Below are 22,396 nucleotides of genomic sequence, written 5' to 3' on the forward strand. Positions count from 1 at the left end.
TCTGTGCTGGGAAGGCCCAAAGGTCAGCGTGGAAGCCAGAAAGTCCATGCCAGCAGGGTGAAGGATCTGTGCTGGTGGGATGAGGGTTCTACACTGGAGCTGACATGTCACAATAAAGACCAGGGCTGTCCTGAAAAGGCACCACAGCCATCTCAGGGACACGGAGGCCCCAAGCTCCTCCAATGACAAGCACAGTCAGTACATTCCAGGAAGCAGAGTGACGAGTCCATCCTGGAGACCAAGCAGCACACGTCTTCCCCTCCGGAGCCAGGAAGCAATGCTCGATGTGATGACCAAAGCTTCTCCAGGAGAATCTAATGGCTCAAACAGCAACTTGTAGGAGAACGCACAATGCCTCCATGCAACAATGCATAATGCCTCAATGCCTCAACCCCCTCCTTCTCCTTCTCCACCTATTTATGCTGGCAACTTTCCTCAGGTGGAGCATCTTCGCTCAGTGCCATGCTGATGTAATCCAGCTGGCATTAAATTGACCACCAGTTCTTAATCCATAACAGTCTTCATAGCCTGTACCGTGCATTTGACCATTTATCTCCATTTTATCCTTCACTAGAATCTGACAAGTCTGAATCCTCCAGCATGATTTCATTTACAGTGTCAGATAAATACAATAGTAGGTGCTTGGTATAGGCATTTGAAGATCATTTTTACTATTACATTGTCATTTCTGGTTCACTTGTCTTGGCATAATATCACAGAGATATTTTATGGTTTCCTTCAGCAGAAAAATTATATTTCACAAACTTTCAAGAATTTTTAGATAGAAAAAATGCCAACTTTGCAAGAAGAGATGTACCTTGAAGTCTCACAATATATTTGATTCAATAGAGAGCAGCACATTCACCAAACAACCATGAACCATGATTGTGAAATCAAGCTATTTAAGAAGTTATGACACACTTCATGGCAAGTCTTGTTTTCTGTTATTAATTAAATGATGATAAAACCGATCCATGCCACGTCTCACTATTATTTTCTAAATCTGTGCAAACAGGAACAGGCTTTCACGGAAGAGAAAGAGGAATGAAGCAACTCTTGCCTCTATGTCTGCTTTTTATAACATTTTCTTCTGCATTTCCTATAGATGCAAAGGGAGAAAATGAAGAAAACCTGCAACTGGCTCAGGTACTGTCTCCATAAATGTTATTAACAGCTCGTAATAGCAAGTTCATTTTGTTACTTCTTTCGGGACCTAAGCAGACAGCAAATTCCTACAAGAGAATCCTGGAGTTTCTTGGGAAAAGGAGGTGGTTTTCATTTGTCTGGCTATAAGGAGATCAAGGGCTTTGGTGAGAGAGGAAGGGGCGGGTCGGGTACTGTAGCAGAACTTGCTACAACTCCGAACAAAGGTCATAAATCAAGCATCAGAGACAGGAGATGAGCAGTGCTGGGAGGAGTGGAGATTTCTGTGGTCTCATTTCTAAACTGCCAGGAGGATCCAGGCTACAGTCTGGAGCCCCTTATTCACACGCTGCTTGAGAAAGTCCCCCAAGCAATGTCAGTCCAGTTAACTTGTCACATTTGGTTATCAAATAAATTTGTAAAATGGATAATAACCTGTATGTTCTAGAATTTCTTTTAAGGAAGTGCCAAAAGATAATAACAGCAAAACTATGTCAGTTGTGTCATCATTTGACAGGTGGAAGTTTCCTTATAGGTCATATGGTTTGGTTAACTGTAGTTATTCCTAAGTCAAACAATTCCTGGAATTGAATGAACAGGGTGTCTCCTTTCTTTCCTCTTTACGTACTCTCTTTCTTGTTTCTCTCATCATGTAGTTCCTTTTATCCCCTTGTATTGTCAGAGAGGATTTCAGGCCATTTTGGTTTTTGCCAAGGTGGAGAGTCTCTGTCCTGTAGTCTGTGCCTTTTTGTCTTTTTGGTCAGGCATATCTCAACCAGTTCTACTCTATTGAAATAAAAGCAAGTCATCTCATTCAAAGCAAGAACAGAAGTCTCATAGACAGCAAAATTCGGGAAATGCAAGCATTTTTTGGATTGTCAGTGACTGGAAAGCTGGACTCTAACACTCTGGAGATCATGAGGACCCCCAGGTGCGGGGTGCCCGATGTGGGGCAGTATGGCTACACGCTCCCCGGGTGGAGAAAACGCAAGCTCACATACAGGTAATAGCTCTGGCAACCAGTCCAAAGAGAGACGGTTATAACCTCCAAAAAACACTAATAAACATTTATTTTCCTGACACTTCCCATGTGCTCATCATTTCATAAATGTCTTATGTTCCATCCTCCCAAAATACCTATGATTCCGGCATGACTATCTTGCCACCTGAAAACCAAAGACACTGACACAAAGAGTTATTTAGCATGGCCAGGGTGACCCAGGAGATGCACGCTAACCACCACCCTTAGCACCTGCATGTGAGACCAGGTCCTGAAGCCCTGTCTCTGACTACAGATGCTCAGAAGCATGGATGAAGGCTGTGCAAAGACATGGGAAGACAAAGATGTGTGTGCCTTGCTGTGGTCTTCCTATAGATGGGTCCCAGTGTCAACTATGGGGTTTATTTCTAGGCATATTAAAGAAAAGGGCTCATTGCCAGAAAGAAGCTGATGTATCACTCCAACCTGAAACAGAGGCAGTGACTTTTCCACCAGTCTGCAACAGTTTTATCTTCATTTTACTGAATCTGAGGACTTGAGATAAAAATGGGTTTCGAAACACAGGAAACATAAGAGAAAAATCTTTCTCAGACTAATTATTTGCAGCTCTTGAGTAAAAACCCTTAATATATAATACACAAATGAAACTTCACCATTGTATCGTAAATCTTAATTCTTTAAAAAATTATATTTATGATACAATCATTACACAAGCATACACATGCATGAACTTAATTCTATCTTGTTTATGGCATGATTTTAGGAAGGCCGTTTATCTTTTGAGCACCCTTTGTTAAAATGTTACTCTACTTGATCCATAGGGAAGAAGAAATAATTGACTTATATAGTGTATATGAAAGTAGTTCATTTAAATAAAATGGTATACAAATTTCCAATAACCCAATAACAAAAGTCCCTATAGTAACTGCACCCATGGCTGGTAAATTAGAAATGACCTTTGCAGTATGAGTGTACCTAAGTACTTGTCTCACCAGAAATTGCTATATTTTTGTTATTTTTAAGGATAATGAACTATACTCCAGATATGCCACAAGCTGATGTGGATGAGGCCATCCAAAAAGCTTTAGAAGTGTGGAGTGAGGTCACGCCACTAATGTTCACCAGGGTCTACAGAGGGGTTGCAGACATCATGATTGCCTTCAGGACTCGAGGTAAGACTTCCAACAGAGAGGAAAGTGCACTATTTTCGTCTCAGGAAATGTGAGAAAACTGATCTTTCTCTCCCATGAATTGTATCCCAGTCCATGGTTGGTGTCCTCGTCATTTTGATGGTCCACTGGGAGTCCTTGGCCATGCCTTTCCTCCAGGTCCAGGTCTGGGTGGTGACATGCACTTTGATGAGGATGAGAACTGGACCATCAAGAATGCAACAGGTGAGGCTGATTTTCTTTTCTTTTTTTCTTCTTTTTTTCTTTTCTTTATTTGTTAATATTAAGAAGAAAAGGTAAAACAAATTTTAGGCTGATTTTCTTGATGGACAGACTAAATTATTCTAAAAAAATCCCTGAAAAGAACAGCTATCCATCTAGTTGCCTTTTACTAGAAAACTTCCCAAATTTTCCTCAATGTTCCATATTCCAAGACGACATTGGTGGCAGTGCTTAATATCTATTTAGTGCTTGTGCAGCTCTAAGTCTTATTCACAAAATGCCTTCATAAAGTTGCTACTCCTGGTTTAATCAGGATACATCTATTTATATGACCACAATGCCTGAGATCCACTATGTGCCTGAAACTCTGCAAGGACCATAAAGTTGAGCTCAAAAGTTCCAGCCTTCAGAAGTTCATGATTGTGTGCAGATGGATAAGGCCTGGACCCACATGCCTATCATACAAAGCAGAATGTGTTATGTGTTGCACTAGTGGTAGAAATTATCTATTGCTTAAAGATTAAATGACAACTGTAGGGAGGTAATAATGTTAAGCTTTTGATTAAACAATAGTGTGTGGATTCATGGACCATAGAGAATCTATTTAAAACTATAAACATTTTTTAACACTTGCTTATATGTGAAAGAATTATGTCCTAATCCTTATCTTTGACCTATTCTGTTAAATCAAGTAAGTTGATTTTATTTCTCATAATGGACCTGACATGAGTTGTTTTATACTTTTCAAACAAAAACAAAACTTTTACTACAAGTAACAGCATATCCACTAAACCAAGGAGCAGGTTCCAGATATTCTCCAGGCCTCTCCATTATTTTTGTCCTGTCATTGACTACACATCTTGTGTAGTGCCTGGCTTCCAGGATACCAGGAAAGCACACACTGGATGTGTTGCTTGATGACAGCACTTGACAAGTGACTCCAGGTAGTCAGGTCAGTTCTACATTGTCAGCACAATGACCTATGGCCACTCATTGGTCAGTTCCACCATGCGAAGCCACTGTCTTTCTGCATGTTAGTGAGAAATGTGAGATCAGTACTGACTAGGCTTCAGGAAGCAGGGGAAAACTAGGATTGGTTGCCATCAGCCAGCTCCACAATAGACAAAAGGATCAGGGAGGAATATTGTCATTGAAGCAACCAAAATACCGTCGCACTTGGCAAAATCAGAGTTAGTCCCCTTGCTTAGATAGTTCTTGCTATCATATCTAGAGGCAGAAATCAGCCAGAGATTTCACTCTCTCATTTTATCCTTTGGATGTAATTCTTATCCATATGGCTGCAGTCTGTCAAGTGGGATGTGTGAATTATTAAAAAGTCCGCAGCGATCAGGGCTCTGTGTTGGCAAGACTTGCCTGAGGAAGGCAGGAGATAATACTGTCCTCACCCAAGTTCTGGGTAGACCACCAGATGGCCATTCCAAAAGGTTCGCCTTCTGCCCATTTTATTATATTCCCTCAGGATAGCAGGGAGTGGAAGGAAGAATATTTGGGGCAGAATGGATGAGAACACAGAGTGTTCCTGAAAACATGAATGGCACAAACGGGAAATGCAAATGATTCTATTTGACTAGCTGATAGAATATGAAAACAAAATATGAACCTGGGAAAAGACAAGGACTGGATCATGGAGGGCCATGTGGTAGCATTTGGACTTTACCTGCAGCCAGTGGAGAATCTCTGATGAATCTAAATAGGAGCAACATGGTCACATATAATAAAGTAAAGCAGCTGGGCATGCTGATGCAACTGTAATCCCAGCACTTGGGATGCTGAGGCAGGACGATCATTGCAAGACCAATCTGGGCTACAAAGTGAGCCCAAGGCCAGCCTGAAGTGTATAGTAAGACCCTTTCTCAAAAAGACAAAATAATAATAATAACAATAAAGCAAAGCAGTCACTAAAAGCTGACTTCATTTTTAAAGGAACACTATCCATTTTTAAATAATATTTCAAGTATTTAATTGCCTACTCTAGATTAAATTTTCCATGACATGACTAGTATCAGTATCAGTATTAATACTGAAACATGTCCCAGATAAATAATGCAGTATATAACCATCGACACAGCAAGACCTCATTCTCCTTAGCTATTTCCTGATGTCAGGTGCAACCATTCCCCTTTTGATCAACTCATATCCTGATGTATTCTCTTGTTTTATTAAGGGTTTAACTTGTTTCTTGTGGCTGCTCATGAATTTGGTCATTCACTGGGGCTTTCTCACTCCAGTGATGAAAGAGCATTGATGTTCCCAAATTACGTCACTCTGGATCCTAGCAAGTACCCACTTTCTCAGGATGATATCAACGGAATCCAGTCCATCTACGGTGAGCAATATAAATCTGAACATATCTGAACTAAATAGGAAGCTTTTGGAAAAGGAAATTGAGAAAGTTACTCTTGAAATATTATGAAGCAAAAATTCACTTAAGTAAGATCCTTCTATGAGCAAATTTCCTCCTGTCTGCTTAATTCTTTTCTCCCCTTATTTCTCATTCTTATTTCTTTTCTCACCAAAGGAGTTCTACCTACAGCACCTGTCAAAACCAAAGAAACCAGGGTACCCCATGCCTGTGACCCTGACTTGACTTTTGATGCTATCACCACTCTCCGCAGAGAAATAATGTTCTTTAAAGGCAGGTAAACCCACTCCCTTAAACACCTGAACTTCCCAAGAAGATTTTCTTTTCAAGGGATTTGAGAGTGAAGAGTGAGTTGTGGAGACTGTGAAAATATGTGTCATTCTGATAATTGTACATTCTATTTGAATGCTTTACCGTAAGCATATATATTTTACTGGTTCAATAATCTAGTTTTAAGTGATCTAAAACAATTTTTAAATTCCATAAGAAGGTAAAGTTTACCTCAGGTGACTATTTGACCAAAATAATACACCAATCCCAGTGCTATGCTGGAATTAATTTGTATCTGTTTTCAGCAGTCTATTGTTAAATTTTCAGGAATTTTACCCATCATATTAGTAGATGAAACTGGCCATGGTTGGAGTATGTACACACTATACAGAAGCAAAATGTTAAAATTCAGCTTTTCCAACTGGAGAGCTAATCATTAAGTATGTACACACCACCCATCATTACTTACTATTGCATCAATGAAGTGTGGTTCTATGGTAGGAAATCTCTCCTCTCACCATACATAACGTATTGTAATTAATTTCAACATTGTGTGCCAGTTCTGTACACCAGAACCATATTTTCTGAACAAACTACCAGATTTTGGACTGGTTTTTTGGTTTGTTGGTTTGTTTCTTTGTTTTTGGTACTGGGAATCAAACTTACAACCTCGTGCTTACTAGGCAGGCACTGTGCTGCTGAGCTATATTTCCGGCCCTTTAACAAATTATCAAAATATAAGCCACTTGACAAGCATATAGAAGCAAAAGAAAAATACTTGCAATAATACTATTTTCAGGCATGAGTACTTAAATAGCTTATTACTATCATGCTCTGACTAGCGGAGACCAAGAGGCCACTTCTTAAAGATATACCAGACAAAAATTACCTATATGGAAAAAGAATTGGAAAATAGAGACTTCCCAAGTATAATTCATAGATTTGGAATATTTCAGCCAAAAGGGAATATCTGAGAAAATACTTTAGCATACCAATAATAAGATTTCTTCTTTCCAGCAGATACTAGCATCAAAATGTTCCTTTTAGTATACTTGAAGTTGGCTCAGAATATTGGGTGTCACTGCAAAAATGAGAAGATGGAGCACTCAGAACTCTTTATATTATTTCTGTGGGTAGTTAGCCACTTTCCCAAGTGGATGCACACAAAGACATGGCCTCACCTTGGTAGTTCAAAGGGTAGGACTCAACTCGAAACCATGTAAATGTGCTTGAGGAAATAGTATTACTTCTCTAATTATCTAAGGGAAATATCAATCAATTAGATAGACAAGCCTAAGACTGAAATACTATCATCAATGTGGTTATGTAAGCTACAGGTACACAGTGTTGTTTTTTAACCACAGGCACATATGGAGGATCTATTATGATATTACTGATGTGGAATTTGAGTTAATTGCTTCATTCTGGCCAACTTTGCCAACTGATCTTCAAGCTGCTTATGAGAACCCCAAAGACAGGATTCTGGTTTTTAAAGGTAAACTTTCGCATTATGATTTTTCTCTTTTTTTCTGGATGTCTGAACTAGATAGTGGATATTTTGTTGTAAAGAGCATAATCTTCATGCATGAGCCAAATGACTAAGGCTTCTGCACCGATCTGAAGTGTCCGTCAAAAGGAGCAGCTATCCAGGAGATTCTCTGGGGCTGCAAAGACAAACACTATCCCAGTTTCATGGGACTAAAAGAAACCTGGGTGATAAAACTTTAAAAGTGCTTTTTATTCTGCCAAGTAAAGGTAACTTAGCTCCTTCTATTGTTCCCTTTTTGTAGGGTTGTCAGATTTGACAAGTAAAAATATAGGATACCATGAATTTCAGAAAGCAGCAAATAAATTTTTAGTGTATATGCCATCTTACAATATTTTAGAGACACCAAAAAATTAGTCATTGTCATATGAAATTCAGATTTAACTGGGATTTTATATTTAACCTAGTAATCTTATTTCTTATATGAACTTAGTCAGATTATTAACTTTTGAGTATATTTGAGGGTTGGGATTTAGGACAACATATCCAAACATACTTGTTTGTTTTGACAGTTTCTCAATTAAAAACAATCAATAGAGAAAGCAATTGATAAGGATGGCACACTATTGACTATGGTGACACATTATTTGCATAATATTAATGATATAAGCAACCAAAGAAAGTGCTATCAATACACAGAGACGTAAGATTACTAAATCTCTAAGCCCTGGAAACTGAGATGATCTGGGCATCTAATGATTCTCAAACTTCTTAAGACAACATCCATTCCCTCTAGGAGGCAGGTCAGAAGATAATCACTTTCTCTCTTCCCAGGTGAAAATTTCTGGATGATCAGAGGGTACGCTGTCCTTCCAGATTATCCCAAACCCATCTATACTCTTGGCTTTCCAAGACGTGTGAAGAAAATTGATGCAGCTGTTTGTGACCGAGACACAAGAAAAACCTACTTCTTTGTGGGCATTTGGTGCTGGAGGTAATTTCACAGAAGACTGAGCCCTTTATTTTACAAAGAATAATAATCACAATAACATCACTTTGACACAGATAAAAATCATTAGTCTTCTTCAAGTGCATCATGTTGAAGGCAGTTTCTGTTGGATGAAATTTTCCGAACCAAAAGATGCTTTAAGCCTAAAATTCTTTCTAAAACTTAAAAAATAAAGATAGCATATTAAAACTGGCAGTGCCAACCAAATTACAAACAATGCAAACATATCCTGTCAAAATCTTGGAAGGGTATGAGCTGGACCCTGTTTGATTTAACAGTTCCTCAGAATAGTTCCAGTCTGACAAACGATGTAGTCTTTTTACCTGATCACATTTTGCTTCCAAGACAAAACAAATGATTCAACCAAACATACTCTTCAAAATATTTTTTGCATTATTGATCCCATTAGTTTGTTTCTAGCAGGCCTGCTTATCCCCCACATCCCTGCTTGACTCTAAGCCGGCAGTGGAAGAAACAGATTCCTCCGAACGAAGACACAGTAGAAACCTCTGAAATGCACATATGCAGGTATGACGAGACGGCCCAAACCATGGACAGGGGCTACCCACGGAGAGTGCTGAAACAGTTTCCAGGAATTGGTCTCCGGGTCGATGCTGCTTTCCAGCATAAAGGTAAGCATCATGGCCTAAACCGTTAGGATGCTTGTAGGATTGCACTGACTGAGAAAGAAACCATCATGAAAACTTAAATATTTTAATGTTAGTGTAAATGTACTACTCTTAAGTATGCACACAAAATAATACGCATTAACCCTGCAGATGTTACCACAAACTGAATCAGCAAATGTTGAACTATAACCTCACAATGCTATTTCAAGTTTATGTAAAAATTGCCAAAATTACTTTTATCGTTGTTGATCCAAAATACCCTCTAAAGTACAGGGAAAAAAAGATAAAGCCTATGAGCTGAACAATGATTCCTGAGCGTGTAACAGTGCATACAGTGTGAGGTTCACATGTGAAGCAACAAATTTCCAGTATCTAAGGCAGTAGGATTATGAGTGAGATCCAGGAATCTGTAGTTTTAAAGAATCCCAGAGAGTTTAATGTGCGTAGTCTATCTATTCTATTTTCAAAAACGGTGCCCTAAGAATGGAAGTAATTGGGAGTCTAAAATGTTTTTTGAGTGACACAGTGTATTATTTTAATGACATCTAGCACAGAATCTGAAAATCTAAGACAGATAAAAGTATAACAGCTCTAATGAAATGAGGATATAAAGTTCAAGGGCAAACCTACAGAGACCTTCTGCCTCGCACTGAGATGCTTTGTAAAAATACCTAGTTTGAGGACTTCTGACTTAGACCACAGGCCGGCTATGAACTTGGAAGTCCCTTGAAACTTATGCTTCATACATTGGCTTCCTTGTAGAGAAATAATAAGATTTCCCCAGTAGCAGCAGAAAAATAAAGTCTATCTATATAATTCTACCAGTTTCTTTGTTCTCCATAATGTCATTTTATTGTCTATTGATAAAATTTATAATATGGCACCATTTTATAATCATGCAAGATAACTAATTATAATTCTCTGTCTGTAGGGTTCTTCTATTTCTTCCGTGGATCAAAGCAGTTTGAGTATGACCTTAAGGCAAAGAACATTACCCGAGTATTGAGAACCAATTCTTGGTTCAAGTGTAAAGAACCATTAAACTCATCATTTGATATTGAAAAAAAGGTACATTCAGGTGGAGTGGAGATATTAAACCATAAAAGTTTAATCTTGTTTACTTTTAGTGGTTTTTATCTGCTGGAAAAAATTTATAGTTATCAATAAATTCAAAAAATAAACTTCAAGAAATACTTTAATCTAAACTCTTCCTCAAAAGAAAAGACAGCCATTTTTCAACATCAAGTCACCAGTCCAAGTTTTAAATACCTACTGGGTAAAGATTCATTCAGCTACTTGATTTTTTTTCCCCCCGAAGTCATTAACTCTGGCTATACTCATAGTAATCCTATTTCATGCTTTCAGACTTGGAAAAGTTAGACATGTCTCATAACTAAATATTGAACACATTTATTAAACTAATATTTAGCACTCAATTTTGTCTGGTCCTTTGGAGTCTGAGAGGCCCTGTGCACATTCTGAACTCACATCATCTGTTATTTCTCCCTCCCAGAGAAGGGTAAGAGTCTGGGGAGGGGAAGGAGGCTAAGAGGTAATTCTCTAGTAGTTAAAGGTGAGAGAAAATCAATGTTCTGACAGCCTTGCTGACACTGACTTCTGCATTTATCCATCTCTTCCAAAATACATAATTGAGTTTTGTGCACATTGATACCATATACCAGAAACATAAGGATCTCCTCCTTGTGTTTTGAGATATACTGTCATCACTTAAGCCTATGGATAGAAATTCTTGTTCTTTATTCCACCGTGTACTTGTAAATGCTTACATTTAGGTTTATCTTTCGACCCTCAGAGCTAAATGTTTAGCAAAGCTATTCTTAAATGTTCTCACTGAGATGGGGAGGTTTTCAGCTGAGCTTCATTCTGATAGGTGATAGACTGAGCATGTGTGTGCTGACTGAAAGTCTCATTAACAAAGTTCATAGACGCTTGCTGGGTCCATTCTAGCTTTCTTGAAGCCTGTGATCTGGTCTGAAGGGAAAGAAACAACTTTAAAAACAAGCATGACCTCTGTGGACAACAGTTACTCACTTTAGAGATGTGAGTGGATGAGGTGGAACAGAAACAAATTCACAAAGAGACCATGTATCTGAATTTTTTCTTACCTGAGGACAAAAGATAAAAATTGCTATAATCTTTCTCTTGTTTTCCATCAGTGAGCTCTCCACTTACCTAAACGAATCATTTATTCCAAATAACAACGTGAATTTTTTCTTGGTCTTGAAGTTATTTGAAACAAATAATTTATCTATAGGTTGAAATTCAGTCTTTTGTTTTTCTTCAGGTATACAGAATCTTGGAAAAAAGTTTAGTAACTAAAAATGATCTTCAATGTACATAAATTGGTCATAAAGTCCTAATCTAATTTTGTATTCATTTATTATCCAAAGTCAGTAGGAACCATAATCCAGTTGTTAATGATACAATTCACTCAGAATTTAATATGTAGGTGAAATCAAGAATTTCATAAAGTGGATTGTTTCCAGAACAAAGAAATGTTTCAGTTTAACCACTATTTATAGTTTCAGTGTTCATTGCTTAATTAACCAAAAGCCAAATTTCATTTTAATCTTGATACTTAATAAATTACTTTAATGATCCACTTTTCTGGGTTATAGTATGTGCAATTTTATTAGTAATAAATAATCCAAGCATTTTTTATTTTCAAGATGGCTTTATTTTTCTTTATAAAAATTTTTCTGACAAAGTTTGGCGATTCAGATTTCCTGAACTATTTTTTAAAATTTACAAGCAAAATGAATCAAGAAGCATGTCAGTCAGACAAATTCACGAAGATGAATGGAAATTTTCTGAATCTAAAATCCCTCAGGAAATACACTAAGTATTCAAATGAATCACATATTAAAATATATTATAAATTATAGGCTTCTCCAAATGAATAGTTGTTGTTGTGTGATGTAAATAAACCTATTGAGGTAGATTTCAACTAAGGCACCTTGTTATTTTTCATGTAACAACTACCTTGGGGTTTGTTCCATAGATCTGTGTTGCAGACTTGCTGTAAGTCAGATACCCTGAGATGGTTACCAAATACCTGTATGCATCAGGCACTGTTTCAGGAACTAGGTACACTCAGGACAAAACAGCAAGCCCTGCCTTGTGGCTTCTATATTCTAGCCAAGGTAGAGAAACCAAAAATCAGTGAAAAATCGCAAAGATGTTGAAGATGATAAATTCTTTGCTGGAAAATAGAGCAGGCAGTGCTGGCGCTGGGCATTTTTACCCTCAGGTTTGTTCCCAGCCTTCCCAGCACTCCACTGGGAACCAGATGGTCGTGCTACCCCCTGTAGACAAAGAGTGGCCTCAGCATCCCCCGCCTCGGGTGGAACAGTCCAGGGCAACTCCCTCTCGGCAGCTTCTGGGTAGCGCTGGGTCTCTTCAGCCTTGCAGCTTACACCTCAGCCAGTGTGGTTCCTGCTTGGGTGGAGGATGTGGGTACCACGGTGTCTCCCTTGTGGGGAGGAAGGGTCTGGTGAATTCCTAGAGGCTATAACATCTGATACAGCTTCCTGTCCCAGACTTGGCTTTCCAACCTCTTCTGTTGCAAATGTCACTAATTTCTGGGGTTAAATGCCCCTGAGTCAAACACTATTTGTCTGTCTGGTTGATATTTTACCGATGCTTTGTTGTTTCTTTGTTTTCCTGAATGATATTTGACTTGTGATTTGGGTATGGGAATAGAATGACAAAGGTAGGGTGTTCCAGGATGAATTACATACATGGAGATTACATCTGTGTGAAGACTTGACATGTGAAGCTGAAGGAAATTACACCTAGTGGAATGGATGCCCCAGGGAGATGACACAAGTGCAAAGGCCCTGAGGTGGAGACATGCTGTGCTCAGCTCAAGAACTGACAAGACTCTTGTGGCTGTACAGAAACTGGGGCAGGGATGAAGTGAGAGACTGGACAAGTGTCAGGAAAACAGATCACACAAGGTCTTAAAGGCCACTGCACAGACTTTGGATTCTAGAGAGGTTTAATCAAAGACAATATTTTTAGAAGCTCTGGATGTTCTGAGGGCAATAAACCACAGGAGCTAAAAAATCAAGCTAGGAGATCTGTTAGGAGGCTACTGCAAAATCCAGATAATACGATGGCGCTAGCATTTAGAAAAAGTCTGAGGCTGTTTTTGAAGGTAGAGGCACCAGGGTGGGTGGGGTGTGTGGTGCAGTGTGGAGAGAGAAGCCATTTGTAACCCAACTCTCTTTTTCTGAATGAGTGAGTGTCCATTCATGGAGATGATAAAGTTCGAGAGAAGAACAACTTTGAGGAGGAAATCAAGATATACACTAGGCAGTTGGATATTTAAGGTTTTTTTTCTGCAGAGTCTGAATGTGGAGATGCATACCTGAGAGTGACCATTATGTAGAGGAATAGGTCATCTGGGTGGTGACTGAGATAACAGGAACAAATTGAGAATTGATCGGCATTAATCAGCCAATTAAACTTGGTAGTCCATTTTTAAATCTCCACAGCACTTGATGTGCATGTGTCCATCCATGGCGTGGCCGTTCCCCACTGTGCATGGCTGAGGTTGCTGCCTCACCTTGCATGACTTCCCAGCATTCTCAGCCTTCCTAGTGGATCCTCCAGACCATAACACAGGCGTTCTTCACTGGAGGAGGGAGAGGTGGGTGGAAAAGCACTGGTTGGGACTTCTGGGGTTGAAATGCAGAGAATACTCAACAGTACATAAAGTCATCTATGCCAACAAGATAGGCATGGTTATACTTAGTACATCTTTTTTAATTTTATTTTGAAAGTAGTAAAAATCCAACAGCACAAGACAGAACAAAATCAATCGAGACAATGCAGTGAAATTGGTACAGGATTTCACAGTAGGATACTGGGATAGTAGTAATAGGTACTATGGTATATCTCCTTAGCATCACAATAGTTGTCCAGTCCTAATGGACAACTAATAGCAAAATCAAACCAAAAATAGAACATTATAAAACCAATTGAGAGTACTGAATAGAGCAAAAGAAACATCACAAAACAAAACAGTGAAAACAACCTTTGCCTTCAAACAGAAAATAGAAGGAAATCCCCCATATTTGCTATACTGCATATGGTCATCCTCCCAAGAGATGCTGAGACATCTTTCCCAGTAGTTGGGGGTGGAGGGAAGGGTGCTTGATTTTCAGCCCACGTGGCAGTAGGCTCACAGGTAATGGTTCTCCTCCAGGCCCATGCCGCAGGTGCTCACCAAGAGCGCGGGTGAATGAGCTGCCAAGTCCCACCATGTCCAGGTCTCAGGAGTGCTGGTTCTCCTCCTGGCCCACACCACAGGCACTTTCCAAGAGGGTGGGTGAATAAGCTGTCTGAGTCCCACCATGGCCAGATCTCGAGAGTTCTCCTTAGTACATTTCTTAAATCATACCTTTCCCCTTAATGTATGACTATTAGCAAAATGGAAAAACTTTGACCCTGCTATCATGAAGAGAAACCCGTTGTCTATAAGATGGAACTCTGCCTCACAACCTGTTACACGGTCTTCAAACTGAGTTTCTAGTCTGTGTGCCACTGAGACTCTGTTTTAATAAGCATTATGAGTACTAATGACATTTTTCTTTTCCTATATGGATGGAATTTATTTTAGGAAACAACAAAAAAAAAGAATACTTCAAAACTTTTACATAACAGGAAATAATTTCTTTAGAAACATTTTTCCACCAGGACCTTACAATTCAATTAGGAAAATATATCACTTTCCAGATTCAGCTGTTAGTGGCAAGGGCAGGGCGCTGCCTGGAAGGAGCACCTCCTCGGTGACTGGCATTCAAGGAGAAAATGAGCTCCACTATGTGTGTGCCCTGTCTTCACTGTTTACAGACAGTTCTGAGATAGGGAGGTAGGGTGTAGCACAGCTGGCCTGGGAGTCAGCACTACCTGTTACTCCCAGGACACCTTCCAGGAACAGTTCCCAAAGCCCCATGTGGACTTCTCATGAGAAACTGCACTGTATGGGATGAATAAAAAGACACAAGATGTATGAAGGATTCAGTAAGATGCCTCCCCACATCAGCCCACCTATATTCTCTAGGGTGTACTTTTATTTTCCTATTATTTTTATTTTTACTTGGCTCAAACTTGCTCTGCAGAGCCAGTTTCTCCCTTTCCTACCTTTTAAATTATTCTTATCTCAAATAAATGTGAAACCTTGCCACCAATTTGCTGGTTTCATTCAATTTTTTGTTTGAGATGGAAAGGAGCTAGAAACCACCTCCAGAAGGAGACTCCAGCACTCCAAAAGCTAGTAACAGTCCCATGCTACTTTATGAATAATCATAATAGCAGTGACCACTTACTGAACACTTACGACATGCTGTAACTACCTATGTCATTTCACTTATCTTCATAACAATCTTACAAGGGAAAATAGTTGCTATTAGCAATGAGAAATGAGATTCATGGGAGTATTTTCACGCCTAAGTCATCTAATAAATGCTAGAATTGAAATGTTGTCTTGTATATTTACATTTTCCATCTTCTGGTGGAATAATAATGTTCTAACACTATCATACCCTGTACTCACCATGACCACTCGAAGCAAAACAAAGACTCCTTCCACCTATTATTTCTTTATCTATAAGCTATCTGATTCTCCTGCTTACCCTCGGACCTGCAGTTGCACCCAGCAGAATCCATTGCGATGTTTCCTGGTTCTTCTGCAACATATTTCACTGAATTTCTGATTTCGTGAGGTCTGTGGTTTATTTTCTCAACATGTTTAAAGGAAAACCAAAGAACCCAGTACGTTCTCCATTAAGCAATCCTGCAGCACAGCAAATGGCAACTAACAGTGACCCAGGTTATGTTGGACTGCATGGCACCAAATCAGTTCATGAAGACATTTCTGTAGGATGTGATTGTCAAAGAGGTTCTGGGGAACCTGACTACATTTCAACACTGCACCCTTCAGACTGAGGCTTCCTTCCCTCACAGTAATAAGAATGCTAAACATGTTAGCTTGCATGTTATTTGCATAAAACTAGGCTGTGCAAACATTCTAGTGACAATTTAAGCTTCTTATTCACTAATTGTTTCATGTCTATGATATACTTTGGTTCTCAAGAGAACGCGTTAAGATAAATAGAGAAAATATGGAGAGGAATGAATTCATTTTATCCACTTCCAGAGAACAAAACTAAGATACACTTTAGCTGATAGCAAAGATGGAATTCATGTTTGGACATCTTGGCTGGTGGTCTTGTGTTCTTTTTATTACAGTTCTTTTCCACATAGCAGTCTTTATCCCAGAACTTTTATTTTGCTGTTGTTTAGGATTATTTGTTTTGATTGCATGACCAACTTCTTAAATGATCCCTTAGTTATGTTAATACCACATGTCTAATTCTAAGGAGGCCTTGAAAGGATCTGTTGGATTGAAATGGAAAATGTGACAGTGATGTTTCTTTCCATGGTCTTTGTGTTCCCTGCCTTTTTTCACAAGATATAAAGCTAAGGTATCAGTGCTGGTTTGGGTAATTGTAGCATACCTTGCCGCCGCTTTATGTAATCTGAAGAAGGGGATCAATCTCTAAATTTAATACCCAAAGATATAAGTGTCAGGCACTCCAGGAATTGTAAGATACTAGTCACAGCCTTCATGAGAGCAGGTGTTCACAAAGCTTGGAGCTGCCACTCCTGAAGAGTTCACAACTCCACACAGTCAGGTTAAGGAGCCTGAACACCTCAGCACCATTTCCTGCACCGTTTCCCTTTTCCAAGGAAGCTGGTGTCCAGCGCTGCCACCTGCTGGGCTGGGCCTGTCTTGATCCTCTCCCAGGGGTGTTGCTCCCTCCCCTGACCTGGGCCCTTCTGCTTGGCTAACTGGCATCCCTCAGGGAGACCTAGACTACATCTTAGACTCTGAGACAGGCCCTGTATGCCCCTTGGATGCAGGCTTTTGACCCTGGGATGGACAGAATTAACTTTGGACTGCTTGGCTCTCCATATTTCAGTTAACAGCTTCACCTCACACTGGTAAGTTAGTTCTTGGCTTCATTTTCCTGAAGGTGAGAATCTGAAAGCATGACAGACTATTGTTCCAATGACAACCCTGGGCTTCTCCCTAGCCTTCTTCTACTGACATTCTGCAACCCCTTCTTTAGAGGAAGGGCTGATAACAGCTTACTCTAGCTCAATTCGGTGAAGCTACAAAGGAAAATCATTCATCATTTTAATAGCTGTCAAGGAGGAATCACCTTTTCTCTCTGCATTTAACTGTTTCTTAGGACAGTAATACTCAGTCCTGGATATACAATTAGAACATATGCAGAATTCTTAAAATTATTAATAAGTAATCCCAAGAGGGTGGGGCTTGAGATTCCGCATTTCTAACAAATTTCCAGGTGTGTTGGTCTACAAGTTTTCTCTGAGTAACCCTGACTTTTAAAGCGGTGTCTGTCCATTGTTGATGCATCACAATGGTCTACTGGATTTGTTAAAGCAGGCATGACTGTGCCCCACAACAAGATTCCCTGAACCAATTGCTTTTCAAAGGATCTGAGAATCTACATTTCTACAAGTTCCCAGGTGCTATACTTTGGAATCCTAATGTTCCCCAAAGAGCCATGTATGGTATTCAGCTTGGCAATATTGGGAAGTGGTAGAAACTTGTAGAGATGGGGCCTGGGAAATGTTGCATTTTGGGGAGCACACCTGTGACGGGGATGTTGGGACCCCGGCTTTTTCTCACTCTTTTATTTCCTTCCTGACCAGTGTGAGGTGAGCATCTTCACTCTCTGAAGTTCTCACCATGATATATTGCCTTGCTACCAGCCCAAAACTAATGGAATTAGCTGACCACGAACTGAACCCTCCAAAACTGTCAGCTAAAATAAGGCTTTCTTCCTTCTAAACTGATTATCCAATCTATTTTTCACAGTGATAAAAAGCTAACACACCAGGTCATACTGATGTTGCTAGTGCAGGAAACATATTTTAAAAACCCCTCTAGTTTGCATGGCTCCACTTTACTTCCTGACCTATCCCTTTTTGTTCTTCTAATTCCATTGTAACTACAGCGGGAATGATTTGGGAGAAAAGACAAGAAGACCAAGGTAAGGAGCCCTGAATCTTACCCCTGTGCATGGATCCAAGTCCATAAATCTACCTTTAAGATTTGAATGAAGGCAATTAGCTTCTATCCATACAGTTGCTCTGCCAAGAGTCCCCATGTGCCACATGTTTATCAAGTAGGAACCAGCCTCAGCTCACTTGGGCTTCTTAATAAGCAGCCACCCAACCCATAATGAAAACAGAAACTCCCCTGGCTGGTGCTCTCCTGGCTGGATTTGAGATCTTAACATGAGTGATTAAAGCCAGTTATGAAATATTTTTCCCAGAAAAAGACCAATGCCCACTGAGCTCTGAGGGCCCCAGAATCTGTTTAGGCCCTTGCTAACTTTGACAAACTACTTGGAAGGATAACTGGCTCACAAGAATACTTTGAGAACAGACAGCCTTTTTTCTCTGTCATAGTGCCTGGCATGACTGTTTAGCTAGTCAGGAGAATAGGAAACGTTTGTTTGTGAGACAGTTCCTGATTTATTCTTGCCCAAGGAGGACTGCCATAAATCATTTCCCCTGATTTTGCTCCTTGAGCTCTGAGGACACAGTAATTACCCAGGGCTTCATAAAATCCCAGAGCTATGAGCAAAACTAGCCAAGAGCAGTGCCAGCCAGGCTTAGCTTGGAGTGGGTGATTACTGAAGAAGGTAATTCTGTCAAGCAAGGTTAAGACTCCCATCTTTAAAGCTTAATAGCAACCAGGCAGATTCCACAAATCTCTGTGGATTTATTAGAAGAAAACATCCCACACTGGCAGTGAGAAAATATTCAAAATCACAACCTAAAGAGTAAAAGCAAATCATAGAACTACAGGTTCTGTGGTCCCTTCCTCTTAAACCTAGGCTAGGTTTCTCTTAATCCCTCATAAACTTGAACGCTATACAGAACCCGAAAGTCAAGCTTTGTTTTCATAGTTTTCTGAATTTAAACCTTCAAGTGTTTAGCATCATTTAAAATTCTCCATGCCACCTAATGAAAATTTCAGTGTATTAAAAAATGTTTTTGCATGGTACTGGAATAAAAGCAGACTTGAAGATCAGTGGAATATATTAGAAGATACAACTACAACTACAAACACACTCAGTCACCTTATCTTTGATAAGAAGCCAAACACATTCACTAGAAGAATGACAGTCTCTTTAATAAGTGGTGCTGAAAAAATTGGCTTTCCATATGCCGAAAACTAAAACTAGGACCATGCCTATCACCATGTATTAAGCTAAAATCAAAATGGATCAAAGATCTAAATTTTAAAACAGAAATAGTAAATCTGCTGGAAGACAAATTAGCCAGAAATCTTGAAGACATAGGGGTAAGCAGCGAATTCATGGACAAAAATCAAACCACAGGGGAAATACTTTCCAGAATCAACAACTGGGATCTCATCTTATTAAAAAGTTTTTGCAAGTCAAAAGAAATCTCCAACAGAGTAAAAAAGAAACCCATAAATTTTGAAAATATCTTAGTCAGCTGTCCCTCAGACAAAGGACTTCTGTCTAGAACATATAAAGAATTTTTAAAAATCAGACCCCTGAAATTCAAAGACACATTCCAAAAATGGTCATCTGAGATGAATACACAGTTCTCAGATTAAAAAAAAAAAATACAAACGACAAATAAATGCATGAAAAAAAAATGTTCAGCATCATTGGTAATTAGAGAAATACAAATAAAAACCACACAGAGATTCCATCTCACTCCAGAAAGAATGGCCACAAGCAAGAAAACTACCAATAACAAATGCTGGAGAGGCTGCAGGGGAAAAGGAACTCTCCTGCGCTGTTGGTGGGAGTGTAGACTGGTGCAACCAATGTGGAGGTCAGTCTAGAAGTTCCTCAGAAGATGAGATTAGAAGTCCCATTTGACCCAGCTATTCCACTTCTGGGCTTATTCCCAGAAGGACTGAAAACATCATACCACAGTGATGTATGTGCATCCATGTTTATAGCAACATAATTTGTAATAGCCAGATCTTAGAAACAACCTAAATGCCCATTGATTGAGGAATGGATAAAAAAAGATGTGGTACTTTTATACAATGGAGAACTACTCAGCTATAAAGAATAATGACATTGAGATATTTATAAGTAAATGGATACAACTTGAGAGCATACTCTTAAGTGAAAAAAAATCAAACTTACATGTGTAAATACCATATTGTCTCCCTAGTGTAAGAAATGTAAGAGTACATAAGATGTAAAATCCTCAATAAATATGGTGAAAGGGTAAGAATCTGCTCAAAGGGGAAAAAATAATGTCTCAGGGAAAAGGAGGGGAAAAAAAGGAAGGGAAAAGAAAAAATATCTAAATTTGTATAAACACACTTAGGATAGCTAAGATGATTGTGCTACAAATTATATTAGTTCTTGGAACAAAACAGTTAGCATTCATAGGATTGGAACAATTTTGCATGTTTGTATTTGGTGATCTGGGGAACTCTTTCGAAGATCACTACGTAAAATGACAACCTTAGCTCTGTTCCTACCACCTTGTTTTGAAGGCCTATATCGTCATTGTTTTGGGCTCTTTGCTATTGGTATTTGTCTTTTTTGTTTCGTGATTTTCTAGTAATCTGTTTTGTTTTGTTTTTCCTTCTAATACAGAAAGTATAGATATACACGTAGAGGCTTATACATGCCTAGAACTTTTCCTAAACTGTTTACAAGAATCAATTACACTATACGTGATGAAATGTACAGCTTCTTTGAAGAAAAGTAGACATTATGGTATCCGTTGCTGATTCCCTAGTGTCATGCTGTGAAATCCAGTAATGCTTGTATTCTTTGTTCAGAGCCATTTTAGTCTGCTTTGTACTGTTTACTTTCAACATACATGAAGGTGTGGACAGCTATTTTGAAGAGATCGAGAGACATTATGACAGTCATTGTTGATTTTCCTATTGTCTGGTTTTGAAAGCCTGTAATACCTTCACTACTTTGTTCTGATCAGCTTTATTCTGTTTTGTTTTGTATGAATTCACTGTGTGTGAAGATATAGACAACTATTTAGATGAAAACAAGAGACATTCTGATAGCCACTATAGATTTCCTGGTGTCTTGCTTTGAAATCTGTGTCCCTTACATTGTTTTCATCTGATCTGCTTTGTTCTGTTTTGTTCTACCCTCTTTAAAATAAAAAAATTTTAAAGTGTTTTTTGTTTTTGTTTTTATTTTTCTCTATCCTGTCAAATCTGGGCATTTTTTAATAAAGGGAAAAACATAGAAAATCTATTCCAGCATTTGGCTAATTTTATTGTTGAGGTGAATCATTGAGAGCTCTGATTCAGGTCACCTGAGATTCATTTCCAGAGACCCAGGGAAGCTCCAAATGACACTGTGAGTGGAAAGGATCTGTTCCACCTGCACTGGTCACATGGACTTAAGGAGCACCAAAGGAAATCGTGGGGTAATTTTTAAAACATTTTTTTCCTTTCTATATAAGTTACAAGCTGAGAAGGAGAATTGAAAAAACAGGAAAAGAGAATAAATAAAAATGAAAGTTTGTATGGAGAAAAAATACTATAAACACAAGAAAGCAGATAGCTATTTATAGAGGATTGTTTTTCTTTGATGTTGGTAACTCTTTTCATATTAATAAGAAAATTACTAAAGTCAATAAAATCAGTGGTCAAATGATAGAAAAGGATTTATGACCAGTGAAAGGAGGGTTTACATTGGAATCTATCACACTCACAATTAAAGAAACAAGATATTTAAAAGCACCCTGAAATGTTGGTGCAAATGTTGTTGCTGGAAGGATGAAGCAGGAAGATTACAAATTTGAGCTCAGCCTGAACACGTTACTGACAGCAAGACATTGTCTGAAAAGTAAAATGTGAAAAACAGAGCCTGGGTACGTGGCTCAGCGCAAAAGCTCTGGGTTCAGTCCCCAAAAAGCACTGAGATATTTTTGTTAACCCTTCAGATCATCCAAGTTCTGAGATCTGTTTGTTTATTGGAACA

The 22,396-nt window shown here is 38.9% G+C and overlaps 1 protein-coding gene across 1 annotated transcript; it reads left to right on the forward strand.

Moving 5' to 3' along the window:
* Positions 1-1,014: 1,014 nt before the first annotated feature.
* On the forward strand, positions 1,015-10,747 carry Mmp27 (matrix metallopeptidase 27). The gene is made up of 10 exons (XM_003472525.4): positions 1,015-1,146; positions 1,908-2,146; positions 3,167-3,315; positions 3,406-3,537; positions 5,720-5,881; positions 6,074-6,194; positions 7,552-7,682; positions 8,508-8,667; positions 9,211-9,314; positions 10,243-10,747. The coding sequence occupies exons 1-10, from the start codon at positions 1,045-1,047 to the stop codon at positions 10,476-10,478; spliced, it is 1,536 nt and encodes a 511-aa protein (XP_003472573.1). The 5' UTR covers positions 1,015-1,044; the 3' UTR covers positions 10,479-10,747.
* The last annotated feature ends 11,649 nt before the right edge of the window (positions 10,748-22,396 follow it).

Source organism: Cavia porcellus, unplaced genomic scaffold (assembly GCF_034190915.1).
Source record: "Cavia porcellus strain 051 isolate PalLab524CR breed Dunkin Hartley unplaced genomic scaffold, mCavPor4.1 scaffold_9, whole genome shotgun sequence".
In the NCBI taxonomy this organism is placed as follows: Eukaryota; Metazoa; Chordata; class Mammalia; order Rodentia; family Caviidae; genus Cavia; species Cavia porcellus.

What these genes read in the sequence shown, in the direction of transcription:
- Mmp27 (XM_003472525.4), top strand. Translation starts at nt 1,045, where the DNA reads ATGAAGCAACTCTTGCCTCTATGTCTGCTTTTTATAACATTTTCTTCT. An exon ending in AAAACCTGCAACTGGCTCAG is followed by an intron (nt 1,147 to 1,907) that starts GTACTGTCTCCA and finishes CTTTTTGGTCAG; the next exon opens with GCATATCTCAACCAGTTCTA. An exon ending in CAGGATTCTGGTTTTTAAAG is followed by an intron (nt 7,683 to 8,507) that starts GTAAACTTTCGC and finishes CTCTCTTCCCAG; the next exon opens with GTGAAAATTTCTGGATGATC.